Source organism: Mauremys reevesii, linkage group 19, assembly GCF_016161935.1.
Source record: "Mauremys reevesii isolate NIE-2019 linkage group 19, ASM1616193v1, whole genome shotgun sequence".
Taxonomy (NCBI): Eukaryota; Metazoa; Chordata; order Testudines; family Geoemydidae; genus Mauremys; species Mauremys reevesii.
In genome coordinates, this window is record NC_052641.1 from 22985497 (window position 1) to 23009208 (window position 23712).

The window sequence follows — 23712 nt, forward strand, 5'->3', positions numbered from 1 at the left end:
AACTCGTTTAAAAAATAAAAAAGGCCAATCAAGAGTCCGAGCATGGAGGAAACATCCCTGTGTAAGCAGCTAGCCAGGGAAAGGAAGGAATGGAGGCATTTGGGGGCTGCACAGCTTATCCGTACATCGGCTCTGACCTCTCAGTACCACACTGGGGTATTTGTGCGGTCCCAATGGGCTCTGTTATCACAGAAGGCTCCCAGAACTGAAGAGCACCATTGCATGGGCGTGAGTATGCAAGCACCCTACAAACAAGAATATGGAGACGCTACCTTGACAAATGTGTAATGTACTATAACTTCATGCCATGCGTTAAATCCCCACCACATAATTTCATTAAATTTGCTCTTTGATTCAGGTTAAAAAAAAAAAAGCCAGACAATTCAAATGATACTGCCCTAGTGTGGTGTTAATTGTAAAAGCCTAAATGATATAGGGAGAGAATGCTGCATCACATCTCCTGGTAGATAGTGTTAATTTAAAACATCATAGCCACTGACATCAATTGAGTGAAACATACTGAGGAAGCACTGTCACCAGGACAAAACTGACTAACCTATGTCACCAACTGACTTCTGGTAATATATTCACACCTATACAAGAGAATATGGAAATATTCAGGAGCGAGATTATGCCACCATGCAGAGCTTATATCACTACGTTAATTTTACACAATTTATAAACTCTAGCATTTAGGCACCATTCATTATCATCATGTTCCTATTATGCCTCTGGCATTTAGGGCAGTGACGAAGCTCCTCCACCCCTGTCTGTTTCTGGCAAGTCGTTCAGTGGTTCCTCAGCTATGCCTCAGGCTTTTCAGTTCAGCTTCCACAGCATTTTGCTATGTTGTTTTGGGGTGGCCTCGTTTTCACTTGCCTTCAGGTGTCCATCTTATTGCTATTTTGGTGATGGAATCAGTTTTCATCCAAAGCACATGGCCAATCCATCTCCAGCGCCTCCTGGCAATGATGGTGCTTGTATCTTCTTGGCTGCACTGTGTGAATAGGTCTTGGTTTATTGTTCTGGGCCAAAAGATATGGAGAATTTTTCTGAGGTAGGTTGTATGAAATGAAGACAGTTTGGACATGTCATACTTTCTTATTCCCCAGCATTCTGCACTATAAAGTAGTGTTGAAAGTACTGATAAATCTTGAGTTTGGTTTTGGTGTTGTATTTTGATGATTTCCAGACTGTATTTAAGCTCCTGAAGGTGTTCCTGGCTTTATTGATTTTGTTCTGGATGTCCTGGCACGTTCCACTGTCCTGGCTGATGGTGCTGCCCAAGTATGTGAATGTTTCTACACTGATGAGAACATGATCCTCTGGCCGTACTGGTGATGAGGAGGCAATATTAAAGGTTATGTTAATGCCTCTTGGCATGTCTTCTGTGTACGCCACATTACCCAGTCGATGGCAATGTTGAAGAGGATTGCAGACATGACACACTCCTGATGTACTCCTGTTTTGACTTCAAAACTGAGCTCACTGTGATCAACACTGCATGTAAAGTTGGAATAGAAGCTTTTGAAGATGTTCATTATACGGAAAGGAAATCCATATGCCCACAGAATGCATCATAAGCTGGTGCTGTGAATGCTACCAAAAGCCTTCCCAAAGTCAATTAAGTTTATGTAGAGTTGTCGTTGCCATTCTAAGCACTGTGCTATTATGTTTCATAAAGTGAAGATCTGGTCTGCGCATTCACGCCCTTACCAAAAACCGGCTTGCTCTTTTCTGAGAACGTTATCAACTACCTCTGATATACGCTGGACTGTGATCTTGGCACAGATAAAAGTGTGATACCACGCCAGTTATTACAATCACTAAGAGCTCTTTTCTTGGTCATTATTACATGAATTTAAAGGTATATCAAAAGTCCCACAATAAAGAGGAACAAAGCTCTGAGACCCACCATTCAGTAAAGCTGGAAAAGCCCAACAGCTATGCAACACAAGGCAAAACCCTATAGCTCTGCTTTTCAGCAGACACAGATACGATCATTCCACAACAACAGCATAAGAGAGGAAGGGATAAAAAAACTGCACAGAACACTGATCATGTTCTGCATCTTTACTCACTGAGCTGTTTTAACAAAGGTGTCCAAATGAGGCATTAAGCTAGAGTGTTTGGTTTTTAACTAACAGAGAAAGTTTGTCTATTGATAAATCCTTTGAAAATAAAGGGCAGGAAAAATTAAATATATTGCTGATGTAATAAATATTTGGAAGATAACAATGACCAATTTTCAGCAACACCAGCGACTCTACTGTTTTTAATCAGAAAGTGATGACTCATCCATGGCATGAGGACTGAAGAGAATTGTATTTCTTGTTATGAAGTGCCACAGAGGATCATGGTAGCTGGTTGTTTCCACTAAGAGTTTTGTATAAGGTAGGTGTAACAATGAACCATAAAAACTTCACATCAACACATTGGGGTTGGTTCTGACAGAAGCATCTGCAAGGAGACAGGCTGGAAATATCAAATTATTCCATGTAGACTTCTCAATTGGTTTCCGGCCAATGAAGCTGCGGAGATAGTGCTCAGGGTGGGGCATCGCACAGAGCTGCCTAGCTGCGCCTCCGCCTAGGAACAGCAGCGACAGGTCACTGCTTCCAGGGAGCCGCCCAGGGTGAATGCCCCCCCAGCTCCAACACCTGAAACCCCTACTCTGCTCCAACCCCGTACCCTGAACCTGCTCCCACACCCAAACTCCCACTCAGAGCCCACGCACCGGATTCCCGACTTGCACCATGCGACTGGCAAGTTCCCAAGCAAGAACCTCTATGCATAGACAGCGAGTTCCATACCCACGTGGTGCTCGGGCACCAGCAATATTCAGAGCCTAGGGGCCCAGCTCCACGAATATTTAGGGTTGGGGGGGAGACCGGCCCCACCTGCAGCCCCCCCACGCCTTTCCCAAGTGTCCCCGAGCTCCGACTTGCTGCCTCCAACCCCCACTCGCCTTTCCCAGGCTCCAGAGCAGAGAGGCACTGACACACTGTCTCTTCAGGGCAGCTCCATGTTGCCTCCCTGAAGCAACTGCTGCAGCAGGGTCCTAGTGCCCCCCCATCTCAGTGCCAAGGCAGACTGACTCTGAGCCTGCCCTTCCCTTTTCCGGCAGGCCTCTCCAGCAGCACAGCCCCCCTCCGCCCTCCGGCCCACAGTCACTGCTCCTGCCCCATGCTGGGCAAGGAGGCAGCCCCATCCCCCAGCCCCAGTGAGGCTACAGTCAGGGGAAACAGCAGGGGAGGAGGCGCACGCAGCACCCCCTGGCACCCACCACGGGAGAGGTGGGGGTGATTCCTGGACCTGAGAGAGTCCCTAGAAGCATATGAAGTAACAGTGGTGGGGGTGAGTGTGCTGCTGGGGGGGGCAGGAAAGGGGGGCTTCTCCCCCAGAGTTTGCTGCTGCCGGCAGGGAAGGGCTGGGGGGGTCCTCCTCTCTGGCCCCTGTCCCAGAGCAGCCCACCTGCACCCCAAACTCATCCCCAGCCCTGCCCCACCCCAGAGCCCACACCCCAGCCAGAGTTTTCACCCCACACCTCATCCTCAACCATCTGTCCAAGCCCTGAGCCTCTCCAGTATCCCAAATACCTTATCCCCAGTCCCAGCCAGAGCCCTCACCCCCTACACCCCTACTCTCACCCTGAGCCCCTCTCACACTCCAAACCCCTCATCTGCAGCCACACCCCACAGCCCTCACCCCTGCACCCCATCCCTCTGCACCCCTCCCTCACCCAAACTCCCTCCCAGAGCTTTGGGCAGGTGGGGGGCAGAGTTGGGGGGGACGGAGTTTGGGCACCACCAAAATTTCTACAAACCTGCTACCCCTGCCTCTATGTAATTTCCTACGGTTCTGTGCATACTATGATTTTGATGTGTATTCTCCAAAGCATTAAGAGACGTCTGGAAAGAACTGTTTATGAAGTCTTTTTCATTTAAAAATAGCTTCAGGGAGCATCAATTTGATTATTTCCTATTATGATAATTTAAGATTTTAAAACTTAGCAACAAATGATTAACTAAACATGATGCGCAATACTGAAGACATCTGAGGGTAAGCTGTCACTTATTTCTGAGATGTAATCCTACCTTCTGTCTGGCATGAAACCAAATAGTACCACCCTGGGTAGACACCAGGAGTGCCCTTCAATTTTGCCAAGATAATGGTTACTAAAGAAATAGCTTAGTTGATGCAGAACTCATTTGATTAGTGACTGTTATACAGAAAACAGTTAATAATAAGACAACCTGAGAAATGACAGACTGTCAAAGCTATAGGATTTCAGCAGGTTAAAATGAGATCAGTTCCACTACCTCAGTTCCCTACAGCAGCTGCAGGAGAATCATGCAAAAATACAGTCAGTTGAGACATATAAACTGATCACTGGCATAACTCACTTATAAAATTTCACATTTAAAATTCAAAAGTTGTTGTGTACGTAAATGAATCAACAGAAGGGCTTTTGTTATTCTTATTCAGTTTTATGCATTCTAGATTAATTTTGTTGTTGTATGAGGAATTAGATCACAAAATGAATAGTTAAAATTCAGCTTGTGAATACTCAGTAAAATTCACAGTTCAGCATTTAGTGTTTTGAGGAGTGAATTATGTTGCCAGTTGAAAAAAAAAATCCATGCAAAATGGCAATAACTTTCCACAGGTTCAATGACAAACAATCTACACATAATAATTAATATGTTAGATCTCAGCATTCAATTACCCCCAAATCTTATTTAACTTGCCAATATTAAGAGCTCTTCAATCATAATATGAATTTCAGGAGACACTGTAGCACAAGATATTTCATTCCACTTTTAAGGTTTCTGCTTATTCTTCTCTACTTTACTTGATATTACATTTAAATCATAAGTGTTAAATTAATTGCAAACAGTTCCATTTTTTAAAAAACAAGACACTGACTATACTTTGAGAATTCTCATAGTTTGGTAAGTTTCCAGTTACAAGGTCTTGGCTTCTGCTGAGCACAGTTTGAAATAAAATAATGCAGCTTGTTCCTACTGCTGGATCATGCAGAGCCGAGTGTGCAGGCAAGGAATCACTGGCTCTCGCCCAAGACTTCAAACCTGTCTTAAACTGTCACTCCAATCTCAGTGCAGTTTATATATATAGTTGTAAGATACAAATGTATAGTAAGGCTAACTCTCCTCTTGAAGAGCCAGATATGCTTTTATCTTGGATAGAGGCAAAGAAAGAGAAATAGGAGAAAGATGATAAGGAAGGAAAACACAAGCCTACTTGTGAAAGAGCTTATTAAGGAAAGCAAAGTGACAGGTAAGTAATGCTTCTTTCCAGCCTACCTTACCAAGGGGTGGAGCATGCCAACGAAGCACACAGAGTCTATAGCTGGGAGACCCTTACCTTACCTTGATGCCGCCCCATCCCCCTTCCAAATTTATAATACTATGTTTACTTCACTTTTCCCTAAACCAAACCCACCTCCTCCATGTCCACACAAACGGATATATATCCTTGACCTGGGTCTGTAGCTTCGCTCACTCTAACCCTACAGCAAAACCACAATGCTGGGTGTATATAAAAGTGCACTGAAGAATACACTGTATAGGTCTGTCTATCTAACAGTTTTCTATAATGTCCATCATTGTAGTATTTAAGTGCTATTGGTTCTTTATGGGTTTTGGCCACAAAAGTCTAAAGTTGTTAGAATGTCCCATAGATTACACTGAATCTTCTGATCTCATCTTCCTTTCTTAACTAGATAGATTATTATTTCTATCTGGAGATGGAATACAAACAGGGTTTGTTCTCTCGCCCTCCCCACTCCAATATGTACAAGTTATTCTTTTATGTTTTGGGTATGTATTGTTTCAGCAGTATTTTCTGGCAGTCTGCGATGCAGTTATAATCTTATACAATCAAAATCAGATCTTTAAGAGGCCAGATGATACCATACAAAATGGAAATAGGTGCTCTAACTTTAGAAAGAGCCTTTCAAGTATTTAGTCTACAGCATTAGAAGGCAACATTTAGTTAACCATCCTCTGTTTATCATTCATAACAGAAAACAATCAATACCCATTTACAGAGCAAAGAGAATGAAAACTTAACATTTTCTTTTATACATAAAATCACAATCTTATTGACTGATAAAACTTCAAATGCATAATGCTAAACTTTGAACTAAATCAGGCTAGGTTTTTTGGTATTGATATGCAGCCATTTTTAGAAGAGACAGCACTTTGGAGTGCTCAGCAGCTTTCATCTTTCAGATGCTTGATGGAACCTAAGTAGCATTAAGCCTACATCTTATCAAACAAAATTGCGAAAAATATGGTTCTCTAACGTGTTAGAGCCCACCATCTGGGTTCATCAAGAGAAGGTCACCAGAAGTTCTGTCTGAAAGTATCATTTATCTATTTTTCTTTCAAATAAGTGTATGAAAAAGGGCTTCACTAACATGGTGTAAATGTTATTATAAAGCATCTGTATCAAGAGAAAAACTTTTTCATTCAAACACTTGAGAGACCAGAGAATCTCAGAAAAGTCATCTTTGCCACGGGATTTTCCACAGCCCAAGCACAGTCATAAATTTATTGTTTTTTTATATATACACACCTGATTTCTGGCTAAAAAAAATTCTGTATATATACATACATACACACACATACAATCTCACAGAATTTTTTTAGCCAGAAATCAGGTATGTTGAATACATCCTGACAGCATACATTTACTTCTCTGTTCTGCAATTCCCTGCTTCTGTCTGCTTATGCCAATGTACATAATGATTGTATGGCTATTAATGATTCCAGTGATTTGCGATTATTTCTCAGTATGCCGACCGTGCCTCATCTCTGCAGACTGGCCCTTTGTCATATTCATTTATACAATAAATCCAACTTTAGTACAATATTCCTGCCACCCTACAAACAGTTTTAAATCCATGATTACACACATTCTAGTTATCCCAGATGATCTCCAGCATGACTGGCACTTTTAAAAATTAATTATCAAGAGAATAGTCTGAAATTTACTTACAGTGCTCAGTTTACTACAGCAGATGAGGATGCGGCGTTCATAGAGCATACTAGCGTAGAGATGCAGCATGTTGTTGACATCAACGGCTACAAAATACTCTGTCAGATTTCTCTAGGAAGAAAGATGAGAGAGTTTTTGAGAAAAACTTTACAAATACAAATATCTTCAAGATAGAAGAGAACCTAAACTTCATCCTTCAATCAAACCACCACCAGAAAGTGACCTAGAGGAAGAAGGCAATAGGTCAGCTCAAGTCTGGGGTGATTTTGCTGCTACAGCCTGGGCTTAGTTTTGTTATTTTTTAATTAACGCTCCCAAATGCTCACATTTTAGAAAGTTACACAGCTTAGTGTGATTTCACTCTCAACTCCTGCAACTTAAATATGGAATGAGGAGATTTTTTGTGAGGAAAACAGGTTCTCTTATGCACACAAAATATATTCCTGAAACCTGACAGCAGCCACAAATTACAGCTACTGGAGATTTCTTATTCAGTTAACTGAAATTACCTGAGCATATAAAAATCTGCTAATGGCACAATTTACCGTGATAATGGGGAATACACCAGAAGCATTTAAAATACAATTTAAAAAAAAGGAAAAAAAAGATTAAACTAATATTTAGCACATATGTCGTATTTTGTGAACATTAATACTCACATCACCCTGGGAAGGGGAATCAAAAAGCATCCCTATACTAGAAATTGGGAAACTGAATCAAAGGAGAGGGGAAGCATCTTTTGCAAGACCTCAGAGCATGTCCATTTAAGAGACAGAAGTAGAACTCAAATGCCCAATTTCCAGTCTAGTGCTCAGCCTATGTATTTATTTTGGCTTATACTACAACAAAAAAGCACCCTATCCAACCTTTGCATGCAACATACAGAGTGAAACATTAGATACACCTCTCACACAAAACACAAAAAAGGAGGGCAGGGCCAAGGCTCCTTGGCCACTACCCCTCCATTGCAGTGTCTATTGCTGGATGTAGAGTGAATGGCAGAAGGGGGAGGTTACTCATATTGTGCAATAAATGAAGTTCTTCGAGATATTTAAATCTGAAATGTCACAGTATTGTAATTGTTGGGAGGAAAAAGGAGTTGGGGGAGTCGCAAGATTATTGTAGAGAGGGTTGCGGTACTGCTACCCTTACTTATGTGCTGCTGCTGGCAGTGGCACTATTTTGAGAGCTGGACAGCTAGAGAGTGGCGGCTGCTGGCTGGGAGCCCAGCTCTGAAGGCAGAGGTGCCGCAAGCAGCAGCAAAGAAGGATGGCATTGTATGGTATTGTTACCCTTACTTCTGCACTGCTTCCTTCAGCAGCCACCACTCTTTGGCTACCCAGCTCTGAAAGCAATGCAGAAGTAAGGGTGGCCTCCTAAAATAACCTTGTGACCGCTCTGCAACTCATTTTTGGCTCAGAACCTCCAATTTGAGAAACACTGGTCTCTCCCATGAAATCTGTATAGTATAGAGTAAAAGCACACACAAGACCAGATTTCACAGTCTGTGACACATTTTTCATGGCCGTGAATTTGGTAGCGCCCTAGTTATAGCCACTAAGTGAACCCTGATGGAACTCTACATAATCCTGACTTTTTTTGATACTAGGAGATAGTCAAGGATCATTGAGAGTGAAGAATGCACGGATGAAAGATGATGATGATAGTCACTCCAGTGGTGAAACCTTTTTCTTTTCTGCAAGTAAGAATTACACGTAGATGCTTTCATACTATTTAATAACACCTACTGAACAGGAAGTCTCTATCCCCAAAAACCATCGAGTAACCAAGCCCAATTCCAAGGATGGCATGGACAGTTCAACCGGCATCTTGAAAGAGAAGACTGGGATTGGACAGAAAACTGATTCCCAGACAAATGGCAAGGTAAATCAGGTAAGGATACCAGGCCTGTCAGGGCCACACTGGAACTATTAATATGATCTTGGCTTTGTCCTGCTTGATCTTGTTTACCACCTTCAATATTAGGAGAGTAGATGGAAATGCACAGAGAAGGTTCCTTGTCTACGGAATCAGGAAAGCATCTCCCCGCCCTTTCTCAAGCAAAATTGTTTGCACTTCCTGCTGGTAATGGTGGCAAAGAGATCCACTTCTGGAAATCCCCAAGTCAGAAAAATGTGAGTGAGAGTCAGAGAGTCCAACTCCCCTTCATAACCAAGGGAGAAGTGTCTGCTGAGATTGTTAACTGGCATTTTGTAGGCCTGGAACGTAAGCTGCTGAAGTGAGGATCTGCTTGGCTATACATCAGTTCAATAGCTTTATTGCTTCAGTATAAAGGGTATCCTGGTGGATCTACTGATGTAGAACATCCAGGCTATGTTGTTCCATCATGTCAAAACATTTTTGATCCTTTTCAGAAGGTGTAACTCAGCACGGTGAATAGGGGAATCCTGCACTGATATTTGGGAGTTGGAAGAGAACTCCTCCTAGTCTAATGGAGGAGCTTTGCCCATCTCAGGGTGCTGGAGAACCGAACAGTGCCAGGAAATAGTTCAGTCTTGGTGACCGTGTCACTTTCAGTACCGACAGATATAAAGTAACCACTAGCAGGGGAGACTCTGGCTCATCTGAAAAAAGGAAGTCTCTGGAGTATCTGAATTCCTTTGGCACCGTGTGGGGTTGAGCTGGTACAGGGCAAGGTTCCACAGTCAGTACCAAGGATATAGACTGTTCTGGTCTTGTCTAATGGAAGTATACAGTGCCAACAAAGATGGCTTGGAAGGAACAAAGATGGTACGAGAACCGTGGCATCTCTCCCATTCCAAGAAGATGTTGGTGGCCAGCTTATATATGGAAGATACCAAAGGACTTGTAGGTACTGCCCTTTTAGAAGTAGAGTGCTGAGACTCCTTCACTATAGTGCCATTCCCCTGTGGTATGGAGGAGGGTCTTGGTACTAAGGCATTTGATGCCTTTCATCTAAGATGAGCTCAGAACCCCAGGTACAAGGTTCGTACCAACAGGGCCTGGAGCCTCAGCAGTACCCAGCGCGGGACACAAGGTCTCCAATGTGGGCTTACTTTGAGGAGAATGAGGCTTTCTTGAAGTGGGCTCTTTAAGAGGAGAATGAGTCCTCCAAGGTTCTCTCCTGAGCAGATCTGGGAGACCGTGCAGATGTCAACAGGGCATTATGCTCACTCAAAGGCCAATGTCCAGCCAGCATCTCCTGGCCTCAATCTGAGGCCAGACAGACTCTTAATGATAGAGCATTCTCTCTAAGTTTTATCTCCTAATTCTGCTTTTGAATGCTGAACAGACAGAACACTTTTGAGGAATGTGTGTTTCTCCCAAGCAGCAGATACACCAGGAATGCCCCTCACTGACCAGGATAGCTTCCTGGCAAGTGAGGCAATGTTTGAAACCCAGGGATCCTTGCCTACCCTGGGACAATGGGGATCATGAAAGAAAAGAGCACCACTAGGAGAGAAGGGATTACAAAAACAAACCCCTGCTACAATCAAAATTAAGTATAGAATTAATTTAAGTATAAGGAAAAGGAAAAAAAATTAGACTAAGGAATAACCTTTGTGTAGTGAAGCAGGCACGCTAGCGCTCCGTCTCAGGCTGAGGTGGTTGAGAAGAAACCGAGGGCCATTCGCCTGCACAACCCCATATATCCTCAGTATGGGACACGAGGATGTGTAGAGTGCATTTCTGGGCACTACCACCAAATTTTTTTGATCAAAGGCACATGGGGCACAAGTGGAGCACCCATCAGGACGCTACTCAAATAAAAACAGATCAACTGGGGCAGGGCTACTGATACTAGCAGCCAAGGCACGATCCAGGCAGATACAGAGCTGAATCCTTTCTGCAGAAACACCAACACAGCTCTTCTCAATGCTGCTGCTCAGGTTAAAGAGTGGCCATGCAAAATAATTGTAACTTACGCAACTCTGAGAAAGAAACAAGCTACATCATGCAGCTATATACCCAACTCCCTCTCCTCCCCATCCTAGAGGGCCATGCTCCCTTACAGCAGGCATTCCCATCTGGGCAGCTCTGCCAGTGTTCCCGCCACACACGGCAGTGGGGAGAAGCACATGCTACTGTTTTACTAGAGTAGTGAAATGGCTCATGAATGACAGTGAGTAAAATATTACTCACCCTTACTCACACCTTACTCTGCAAGCCATCCCAACTGAAATCAATGGAGTACTAACTCATGAACTAAGGTGCTTCTCAGTCTGAGCAAGGGCTAGCAGAAACAGGCTCTTAATTAGCAGAGAAGGTTTAAACTCAATGCAAACTGCATTTAAAAGAAGTCTTAGAATAGGAAGCTTCATCTGATTCAGGGCATATCAGAAAAGACCAAATTAATGGATTTGACTCAAAATAAACTGATTGTGGATGTACTATAGGTTGCTGCAAGGTAAGGATGCGTATTTATGCAAAAAGCACATGTGATAAAGATTCATTTAAGTGGGATATTAATCATCATAGAATAAAGCAGAACACAAAAAGCAGAAAGCAAATAGGATGTAGAAGCTTAAAGAAGCTCAGAAAGCCCATTAGCACTTTTGACAGATCCAAAGATAACTCTAAAACCACCAATACTTGGCCTGAGGAGTCTGCCAAGAAGCTTCATACTGTGCAAAAATATGTTCCACAGCTTGCCATCCAAATACAAAGAAAGAGCTAGAGACAAAAATTACGCCTGATTTTTGGAGGATTTTTGTGGTGATTTTTTAAAATAAAATATTCAAAAATAAACTCACTTTTGTTAATAAGGAACAAAAAGGTATAAAGACATCATTCAGATCTCTTTAGACCCCTTGTTATGGAAAACCTATGGTCACATACAGGTATATTTTTAAAAAACAACACATTTTGCCAAAACCCCATTAAACTGTCATGTGCTTTTTCTGTATTTCTCGTCCCATCTGTGCTGATTAGCAAGATATTTGTGTCTAAACAGAAGCTGTCTCCTTTAAAGTTCTGCTTTCCCCACACACCAATCTCTCTGTGATGCCAAAACATAGCGCGTGACGACACAATTTTTTCCAAGTGGTATGAATCAAAATGTTACAAATATTAGGGGTCCTGTTCTTCCATGGATGTTAGCAGAGTCGGGGTACAGCAAAAGGAGTGTAGAATCCCTGAATTCTGCCTGAACTGAATTAACTACACAGAAAGTGAAAGATTAAAAGATTAACAAAAATCTATCAGCAAAAGGAAATACAGGAAGAGAACTTGACAATTTAATGGGGAAAAGCTGTTAAGGTTTTGTAAAGTTTGCCTAAGCATGACAGTGGCTTTTTGAGACATTTATATATCTACATGTGGAGCGTTTTCTATGGTTTTATTTTTCCTCTATAAAGATCTGCAAATTTATGAAAGTGGAGAGAACACCTATAGAACATGAAGGATCCACGGCACAGTACTGAGGCTGGGCAATGCATGTGCAGTGATTTGCACATTTATTAATAAAAAAGATGTAATATTTAAAAAGAAAATTGGGGTAAGTTCAAAATAGGTGTCTACACTTCTTAAGTAGCTAAGCTGAAAATGGGTAGGAACCAAGCTGCCTAAAAACAGGGGAGTCCCAATTTACTCAGTACAGTTGTTATATATTTGATTTCTCACCATTTAAAACTCTCCTTGGACATTAAAGCTTAGATTTCTCAAAGGATTTAAGGGAATCAGATACCCAGGTCCCATTAAAAATCAATGAGATTTGGAAGCCTGATAACTCCCTCATGATACTTTCACAGTCCCACCCTAAATTCATTCAACAACTACTCTTTTTTTATTGTTAATAGGTATGTGCACTTTTTGTTGATTTTATTCAGGCCAAAAGATTTCACTCCTGCTTCCTCTTCCTTCAGCATCATCCCAAAGAGAACTTCTCAATGGGATTATAATAGAGTGTACCCCTTTCTGTGCAATGGAACAACAACTGGGGTCACAAATGTAATAGCAACCACAAAAACAACAGGGAGGCCGGTGGCACCTTAAAGACTTATTTGGGCATAAGCTTTCCTGGGTAAAAACCCTCACTTTTAATAGCAAGTAAGTCGTAACTTCTATGTAGGCTAGACTGCCATTAAAAATGTATATGCATCACTGAAAAACAAATTCTCTCAAACTGTCATAGCTAGTCACTCATCTCTAGGTCTAAACTTCATTTAATAGTCTTTTGTAAATTTCCCTTTTGGCCAGCTTTATTTAGAAGCACATTTTCTTCCAAATTTTACACATTTAAAAGTTGTTCTTCAAAGATCTATCAGTTGCCTATCATATTATGTAATCCATAATATATTTTATAATGCCAGGACGTAGCTTTTGGAGGGCAGGACAGAAGAAAGAGGTGAGTCTTCTGTTACAAATGGTCTAAATACAGGAATGTAAAATTACCAGTTTGAAAAAAGTCATGGAACTCAAGAACTTAAATCAGATACATACATTTTAATAAATGAGATTTCATTTTACATCACAACCTCAAACTGCATGATAAGAATATATATCATAGCACCATCAGACAGAAACTTCCATCATTTCTGAAACAGCTAAATTACCTGACAAATCTAAAATACAATGGATACTGTGTGTCTAGCACTACTTGGTAATGTATTTCCTGCAATGAACTCAATTTGTTTATTTCTGAAAGTCACAATGCATTCATAAATCTTTCATATAACCTAAGAAATCTTTTGAAATAGTGAAATCTCAGTTGTTATATGTAACTGTCCATAGTAAATGCTTTTGTGGATCATTAACCATTCTGGTCTGACACAAAGCCAGATAATTACGACATGTTTGTTAATGTTCCAAATGGAGTTCTGTGTGATTCTCCATTAATCATTACACACAACTTGAAAATCTAGCACCACTAAACATTTGTTAATAGAGGCTTAAAAATGTAATTACTGCCATGATATGTGGCATTATTAAAAATGCAGGTCAATTGTTTAAAATCTATAAAGATTTATGTTCATTTAATGCCTTTATATTATTGTCTATATAAACCACAACCCTACCTGAAAGTTACCTTGACAGACAGATAAAACCCTAGTGAGCAATTACACAATGATATTCATTAGCAAAGAAAAGCACTGCTTTTATTAAGTAGAAACCTGAGAAGTAGCTGAGAATCGACTTTAACAACAAACCTTAGACCAAAGGGTTTCATTTTCAACATTTGTTTTTATTCTTTTCCTACACTGAGACTTAGATTGATGAATTTGCATGAAAATTTATTGGACGAAGTTTATCGCATCACTTATTGTTTCCATTTTATTCCCATGTGTGTCCTCTGCATTCCCTACCAGAACCCTGAGGATCCCTCCATTAAAACCCCTCATCGCCCACATTGATACCCACATTGCTAAGACCATATTATTCCCTTTGAGGCCTATCAACACCACTCAATGATCCAAAGGGGATGCTTTTTAGCATCACAAGGCAATCCCCTCTCCTGTAGACTGAACATTAAGCTTTCAAAGTGTTTCCAAGTCCTTCTGGTCCAAGACCTTTTCTTTTATAACAGCCTTGATTCATAAGCATTCATCATGTCTCCTGTACAGACATTTTGGGAAGTTGGTTCATGCCTTAGGACTCAAGCCAACATCACTTGCAGATGTAACAAGCTGAGGGTAAATAAAACTAGACATTTTGAAATCAGTACTGTGTGGTATATCCTGTATCCTATTTTAATCTCTGCTGGTAATTCACTATTTGATCACTCCCAGCTCAATCTCTTTGTGACTCATCATACTCATCTGTAAAATGGGAATAATACTTCCCAACCTCCTTGGGTGGCCTCATTGTAAAATCTTTGAGCTCATCAGATGAAAGAAGACAAATTAGCATTAAAACATTATCACCACCACCACTTGGGAAAAGATACCATACTCACTCAAACCAGACTTTAGCTTCAGGACATGAGTCCTGTATTACTTCTAATGTATCAAAGTTCTGTGAAAACCAATGCCATTAAAAAAAAAAGCATGTGTATTAAATGTAATGGCAATGTAAAACCTACAGAAAAGCTAGTAACTATGTATATTTCCAATGGGAAAAAAAGGTCAAACACATCTGCTGCACAAACTCACCAAGCAACACCCTAATAAATAATTAGAAGGTCTGGCTGGATTCTTTATTTTTATAACACACATTGATTATTTAATTATTTATTTTTGGTGTAGCATTTGACCTCAGAAGGTTTTGTCCTTTATCTAGCAGCAAGACTTTGAGATGTCAGGCAGGCAGATTTGGAAAAGGCCCACAACGAGGCAGTCTAAAGGGTAGTCAAGGCCAGCAAATGTTAGCTAGGTCCTCTCTGTGTTTGACACTTGCAGAGCTCTCCTCTGATGACACATCTGAGGTATGGTGAAACCTGTACAAGGCGCTGTACTCATTGGGCTGAAGTGTATCTTCTCTGAAGAAACCACTCCAAAAAACCCCGAAACAGAGTAAAGTTCTGCTCAACCTTCATTAGAAAGCTATGTGGTATGCAGCTGATCTTTATTGTCCCTTGTGTGATCATTTAAGACAGTCCCATGGTCTGCTTAACAGGTCCCTACCATGCTCCTCCATCCCAATTTGTCTACAGGGCCATCATCTTTAATAATCTGCATCTGGATACTGGACCAAACTCTTGATCTGTTGCCTGCTACTGTGTAGGTATGGTAGAGAGGAAGCATGCTGTCTTCACAAAAGAGAATGCTAGCCTTAAAGCCTCCTGCCAATGTAGCCACTAAGCTGCAGAGAAGTCCAGAAAACTGGGATTCATTGCCGCAGCGCTTAGCCAGAATTCAGACACCAAATTGTGAAGGCACTAAGAACATACGGGTGGGGCAGGATAAAAAATGTGGGAGAAAATACCAAAGGTGATATCTTGAAAAGTCCAAGGAGGTTTTATATAAAACAACTGCACTTCACCCCTTCTGAAGCCCTAGTAATTTTGGAATTTTAAATATTATGATTTTCAACTAGAGATATTTAAATTCATCATTAACCTTGACTCAAAACAGTAAATAGCATTATAAAAAACATCAGAAAACATTAAGAACAGATTCAATACAGTGAAAAGAACAGGAGTACTTGTGGTACCTTAGGCCTGGTCTACACTACACATTTATACCAAATTTAGCAGCGTTAAACCGATTTTACACTGCACCCATCCACACAACGAAGCCCTTTATATCGCTATAAAGGGCTCTTTAAACCGATATCTGTACTCCTCCCAACGAGGGGAGTAGCGCTCAAATCGGTATTGCCATGTCGGATTAGGGTTAGTGTGGCCACAATTCGACGGTATTGGCCTTCGGGAGCTATCCCACAGTGCACCATTGTGACCACTCTGGAAAGCCATCTGAACTCGGATGCACTGGCCAGGTAGACAGGAAAAGCCCCGCGAACTTTTGAATTTCATTTCCTGTTTGGCCAGCGTGGAGAGCTCACCAGCACAGGTGACCACGCAGAGCTCATCAGCACAGGTAACAATGCAGTCTCCTGAGAATTGAAAAAGAGCTCCAGCATGGACTGCACGGGAGGTACTGGATCTGATTGCTGTATGGGGAGAGGATTCCGTGCTAACAGAACTCCGTTCCAAAAGACGAAATGAAAACACATTTGAAACAATTTCCAAGGCCATGATGCAGAGAGGCCACACCAGGGACTCAGTACAGTGCCGTGTGAAAGTTAAGGAGCTCAGACAAGCCTACCAAAAAACCAAAGAAGCAAACGGAAAGTCCGGGGCAGGGCCAAAAACATGCCACTTCTATGCTGAGCTACATGCAATTCTAGGGGGGTCCGCCACCACTACCCCACCCCTGTCCGTGGATTCCAAGGTGGGGGTAGTAATCGCAGCCATGGCTGAGGATTCTGCAGATGGGGAAGATGAGGAGGAAGAGGAGGACGAGCTTGTAGAGAGCACACAGCACTCCGCTCTCCCCAACAGCCAGGAGCTTTTTCTCACCCTGACGGAATTACCCTCCCAAGCAACTATCCCAGACAATGAAGCCATGGAAGGGACCTCTGGTGAGTGTACCTTGTAAATATAAGACATGGTTTAAAAGCAAGCGTTTTTTAATGATTAATTTGCCCTGAGGACTTGGGATGCATTCGTGGCCAGTACAGTTACTGGAAAAGTCTGTTAACATGTCTGGGGATGGAGCGGAAATCCTCCAGGGACATCTCCATGAAGCTCTCCTGGAGGTACTTCAAAAGCCTTTGCAGAAGGTTTCTGGGCAGCGCTGCTTTATTCTGTCCTCCATGGTAGGACACTTGACCACGCCATGCATGTAGCAAGTAATCTGGTATCATTGCATGACAAAGCCTAGCTGCGTATGGTCCCGGTGATTGCTGGCATTCAAGCAACATCCGTTCTTTATCTCGCTGTGTTATCCTCAGGAGATATATCGTTCATGGTAACCTGGTTGAAATTCAGGAATTTAAGTAAGGGGACAGAGATAGCCCCCTACTATCTCTGCTACAGCTACTGGGCTGTTTGCCTGTGGCTTAAAAGAAATCCTTCCCTGCAGGTAGCCAAGCGGGGGGAAAGGGGGGGGGGGGCGCGATTGGCGCTGAGCTTTTCCGCGTTTGGCTAGCAGGGATCTTTCCTGCTACCAGCCACGTGGTTGGGGGGGCGGGTAAAGGGAGGTGTTTAGCAGTGATCTTCCATGATGCCAGCCACAGGGTGGTTTCTGCTGATGCACATTAACAGGAAACAAGCAGCACTCAACGGTAACACCAAAGCTGCAGGCACTCAATATTAAGATGCAAAATGCAACCTTGTAGTGAAGACACATGTGCTATGTAAGGTGAATAGTGTTGTTCACTGTGAAAGAGTATGACCATTGTTCTCTAAAATGTATCTTTTTAAATACTTCTCTCCCTTTTTTCCCACCCTCACGCAGGTCCAAATTTTTCAAGCCTCCCTACTCCGTCCCGAAGGCTCTCTCAGATAAGGCGGCAGAAAAAACAGACGCGATAAGAAATGTTTTCGGAAATCATGGAAGTGACCCGCAATGAAAGAGCTCATCTGAATGAGTGGAAGGACGTGGTAGCAAAGTACAGGAAAGATGCCAGTGACCGTAATGACAGGTGGGACCAACGTGAGGACAGGAGGGACGAACGTGAGGACAGGAGAGATGCTCGAGATGAGAGGAGAGATGCTCGAGATGAGAGGTGGCGGGATGCAACTCTGGGGTTGCTGCATGATCAAACTGACATGCTCCGGTGTCTGGTGGAGCTTCAGAAACGGCAGCAGGATCACAGAGTGCCGCTGCAGCCCCTGTATAACCACCCTCCCCCCAACCATGTTCCTTAGCCTCCTCACCCGCCAGACGAGTAAGAACGCGTGGGGGGAGGCTCCGTGCACCCGCCCACTCCACCCCAGTGGACAGCCCAACCAAAAGGCTCTCATTATTATGACTTTTTTTAGTGGCCTCTTCCTTCCCTACTATTCTCCTCCCAAACCCCACCCGGGCTACCTTGTCAGTTCTCTCCCTCTTTTTATAATTAAGTAATAAAGAATACATGATTTTTAAATGAGAGTGACTTTATTTCCGTACAAAGCACGCTGTGATCGAAGGGGAGGGGGTGGCTTACAGGGAATGAGTCAATCAAGGGGGGCAGGGTTCATCAAGGAGAAACAAACACAACAGTCACACTGTACCCTGGCCAGTGATGAAACTGGTTTTCAAAGCTTCTCTAATGCGCACCGCTTCCTGGTGTGCTCTTCTAATCGCCCTGGTGTCTGGCTGTGCGTAATCAGCGGCCAGGTGATTTGCCTCAGCCTCCCACCCCACCATAAAGGTCTCCCCCTTACTCTCACAGAGATTGTGGAGCACACAGCAAGCAGCAATAACAATAAGGACATTGGTTTGGCTGAGGTCTGAGCGAGTCAGTAATGTGTGCCAGCGCGCCTTTAAACGGCCAAATGCACATTCTACCACCATTCTGCACTTGCTCAGCCTGTAGTTGAACAGCTCCTGACCACTGTCCAGGCTGCCTGTGTATGGCTTCATGAGCCATGGCATCAAGGGGTAGGCTGGGTCCCCCAGGATAACGACAGGCATTTCAAGATCCCCAACTGTTATCTTCTGGTCTGTGAAGTAATTCCCTTGCTGCAGCCGTTTAAACAGAGTAGTGCTTCTGAAGACGTGAGCGTCATGAACCTTCCCGGCCATCCCACGTGGATGTTGGTGAAACGTCCTTTGTGATCCACCAGTGCTTGCAGCACCATGGAAAAGTACCCCTTGCGGTTTATGTAGTGGGTGCCCTGGTGCTCCGGTGCCAAGATAGGGATATGGGTTCCATCTATCGCCCCACCACAGTTAGGGAATCCCATTGCAGCAAAGCCATCCACTATGACCTGCACATTTCCCAGAGTCACAACCTTTCGTAGCAGCAGCTTAGTGATTGCTTTGGCTACTTGAATCACAGCAGCCCCCACAGTAGATTTGCCCACTCCAAATTGATTCCCGACTGACCGGTAGCTGTCTGGCATTGCAAGTTTCCACAGGGCTATCGCCACTCGCTTCTCAACTGTGAGGGCTGCTCTCATCTTTGTATTCTGACGCTTCAGGGCAGGGGAAAGCAAGTCACAAAGTTCCATGAAAGTGCCCTTACGCATGCGAAAGTTTCACAGCCACTGGGAATCATCCCACACCTGCAACACTATGCGGTCCCACCAGTCTGTGCTTGTTTCCTGGGCCAAAAATCGGCGTTCAATGGCTAGAACCTGCCTCATTACCAGCAGGATCTCCAAAGCGCAGGGGCCCGCAGTTTGACAGAATTCTGTGTCCATGTCCTCATCACTCTCGTCGCTGCGCTGCCATAGCCGCCGCCTCCTCCCCTGGCTTTGCAGGTCCTGGTTCAGCATCGACTGCACGAGAATGCACAAGATGTTTAAAACGTCCATGATTGCTGTCTTGAGCTTAGCAGGGTCCATGCTTGCCATGGAATGGCATCTGCACAGTTCACCCAGGAAAAAAGGCGTGAAGCGGTTGGCTGCTGCTGCTTTCACGGAGGGAGGGGTGAGGCTGTACCCAGAAGCACCCGCAACAATGTTTTTTGCCCCATCAGGCACTGGGATCTCAACCTAGCATTCCAATGGGCGGGGGAGACTGCAGGAACTATGGGATAGCTATGGGATAGCTACCCACAGTGCAACGCTCAGGAAATTGACACTAGCCTCGGTACACGGACGCACACCACAGAATTAATGTGCTTAGTGTGGCCGTGTGCACTTGACTTTATACAATCTGTTTTAAAAAACCGGTTTCTGTAAAATCGGAATAATCCCGTAGTGTAGACGTACCCTTGGAGACTAACAAATAAGGTGCCACAAGTAATACCGTATATTTTTCAATCTTTCTGATAAGGTTAATTTTAAAACAGAAACTCTATCCCACAGAAATGCACAGTCAGTCAATTACTAAAGTTATACTTATTTTCTGCTTACTGAGTCTGAAGCATCATTGATGGCAGCAGCACAACTATGGAAACCAGGTATATTAACTGTAGTTGGGAAACCAGCAGAGGGAGCACAAAACTTTAATTTGGGGGGCAAGTGAGTTGGAAGTGACAAAAGCCAGGGCTATTTTATTATTGGCTCATGGTGAAATTGTAAATTTTCTTTAAAAATAAAGATCTTTAGAAGTTTTTAACAACATCCCTTTCTATTTTGCCTGTTTAGGTAAAAGTGAAACAGATAAAACTTCTCATCTGCTTCACTCGTGCATGAATATGCACAGCTGCACACACTAATACCTCCTCTACCCCAAAATAGTCTGCCATGGCATCACTTTGAAAAATACTTCACAGATCTGTACTCGATAACAATTACATTTTAATTAGATTATTATGGTATCTGACATTGGCAAATGCCACTATGATGGCTGAGCCTCCTTAATTGATAGTCATAAGCAAAAATATTGTTTTTCGTCAGTCAGTTTTGGGTGGGCTGAAACTGTAAGTGTTTCTCTTAAATAATAACTTTTTATCAAAGATATTTTCATTCATTTAAACTAAGTTTGCCTTGCAAGCCAATCAGAAAGCAGCAAGCTTTATCAACAGTGGTAGAGATAGAAACAGCCACTAAGACACCTATTGCAGAATAAACCATTTTCCTGAGGAGCCATTTTATTTTTAAATATCTTTATTTTTTAGGGAACACTCATTATTAATGTCTGCATCTCTGAAAAGAAACATCTTGATTTGGCATTTACATCAAGAGACCATCATTCTGTCACAACTTCCCACTCGATATTTTTTCTTAATTAAATAGACAATTTAATCTGATCATATGACACTGTAAATCATTTGCTCTAGAGAGAATACTGGAGAGAAGTTTTATGGGGTTAATTTACAGTAATTATGGAAAAAGCTAATTTATTGTGTCACTGGTTAATCCTGCCGAAGCAATTTAGCAGCAGACATCCTGTAACACAATTTGGTACAGTAATATTTAATGTTTGAGAAGATAAACAGTGGAAGAGTTTCAATATCTAGTACGAGTTCACAAAATATCATGTAACGGGAACTACTAGCTTTAAGTGAGGGTAGTTTTTTGTCTTGCTGTTCTTGAAATTAAAAGGAAAACAAACCATAAAATGTATAATCCTCTATGCTACTCACATTTTCAGGGATACTGGGAAGCTCTGTGATGTCAGGCACACTAAAGTAAGAATGCTGGAAAGGAAAAAACAAACAATTATTTTTGCATAGGTAAAAGAAATACAAAATATTGCTTGGAATCAGGAATGTGTCTAGCCCATAACTGCAAAAGGAAACTGATATATAACAACTTTTTCTATCAATTACCAATGAGATTATTTTGCCATTGATTTCAAAATTTAGATTTTTTTCTCAAGGTTAAAAAAATACTATAAACAAATGTTGAGTCACAAAGTATCAAATATCTTTAAAAGGATAAATTGCACGTAATTCTTGTACTTCAGAAGTATTAATACACATAGCCTCACACTATTTATGACCTATGTCAGAAGAACTCCAAAGCTTTCTGTAATTCAGACCATCTTTCCTCAGCCCACTGCAAGATCCATGTCTGAGTACAGAACATACAACAGCCAGCTCCTTTTTGGCCTAAGGTAGTACAATATTAATCTGTTTCACTGTTTAGGCAACAAAAGAGATGGAGCTGAATCTAAAAAGGGCTCCTACTTTCAGAGAATGAAACTGACTGGTAATTTATCCTTTGTCTTAAACTAGAGAACTCTCATAATTACCTTCCCCAATCGCTGTAGGAAATACAAAGAGTTCTGATGCAATAACAATGGTTGCTCTTGATCTCCTTGACATATCTCCTTTTATATATTATAGGATTCTCCAGTGGTACCTTAAGAGTGTTCCTGATGACTGCTAGAGAATGATTGAAGCTCTGCAAAATTATATCATCTGGCAGAATAAATGAGAGTTCCTCTAGGGAAATATATACTGTGAAATTAAAAAAGCACCACCATTTAAGAAAGCAAACAGAACTTTTGGGAATAGGATTTTCTTCTAACTTAAGATATATCATTTATTAACTATTCTCCCAGTTATTGTCTCTTGAATCCCATGGCTAATAGTAACATGGAGCAGTCTTGCGCAATGCACATTTGCATTGCTATATGGTTTGGAATGTTCACAATAGATGGTGTCAAAAATCTGCACCAAAAATGCTCCAACCTGCCAAGTACCCCCTCCTTTAGATGCCCTGATCTACCACACCAGACAGGCAAACTACCAAGTTTGCATATGGCAAATTTCGTCCATAGCAGATGCTGTTGCTTCAAGTCCAGCTGGTCATAGTTAAGACATGCATAATGAGCAGATAAACATCCATTCATTGGTTATATCAAAAACTAGCCCAAAAATAAATACAGAGCTAGAGAGTTGCAGTGCTAAAAAGATGACTTATGGGAGAAGAACCCCTTATAAACATATAATGCCATTCCCACATTTGTAAACATACAATACAGAAAAGCCCTCACTGTCAAGATGCATCAAGTTTCAGTGATTGTATGTGACCGATACAATAACTGATTGTACAGACTATGCGCAATAAAATTAATTAACAGTGTTATCTAACTACAGAACTTGGCCATTGCAAACAAACATCAATGGGACTTAATTTTTTTTTAAACGTGTTCAATGATTAAATGATTGTGCAGCACAAAGAAACAAAGCTGAACAAATGATCTCTTTCAGGTGCAATAAATGGTTCCACTACGGTTTGGAGGATGGCAACAAATGGGAATCCATCCTCTATTACCAAAATGTTTGAAATCAACCCATAGAAGTAAGAGGAGGCTGGAATAAGTAAAAAAAGTTACATCAATTGCTAATATTGCCATATACAGAGGGCCATGTCACCAATGAGTACGAGATTCAATGCAGAGTTTACAAGTTAAAAAAAACATTCTGAAATATTTTCTTCTAGCACACCTTCATAAAGTAGTTATGCTTCTGCTGGTGCCTAGATCAGTCTTATATTTAATCTGATAAAGGTTTCCAAATACATGCGGGTTTCTTTATGATTGGCATACCTCTAACACTATTTTTTAAATGTATCTAGTACACTGATTCATTAGAAGACGATTTCCATGTTTATCATATTTATATGACTATTTGTAGGATATTTAATCAACTTTGACAAATGTGGTTCTATTTGTGTAGTGTGCCTGGATTAAGAATAATTAACACACGATAGCG

At 42.0% G+C, this 23712-nt stretch overlaps 1 protein-coding gene across 8 annotated transcripts in view; it reads right to left on the reverse strand.

The window, feature by feature from the left end:
- Positions 1-23712, reverse strand: part of DENND1A (DENN domain containing 1A) — a 367825-nt gene that overhangs the window by 181083 nt on the left and 163030 nt on the right. For all 8 annotated transcript variants that reach the window (XR_005589908.1, XM_039506504.1, XM_039506501.1 and 5 more), the window contains exons 9-10: positions 21634-21687; positions 7027-7137 (exon numbers count right to left, since the gene is read on the reverse strand). Coding sequence is in view for 7 of the 8 variants with exons in the window: in XM_039506504.1 (XP_039362438.1) it covers positions 7027-7137; positions 21634-21687 (165 nt within the window). In the remaining variant the exon portion in view is untranslated. The remainder of the gene's footprint in view (positions 1-7026; positions 7138-21633; positions 21688-23712) is intronic.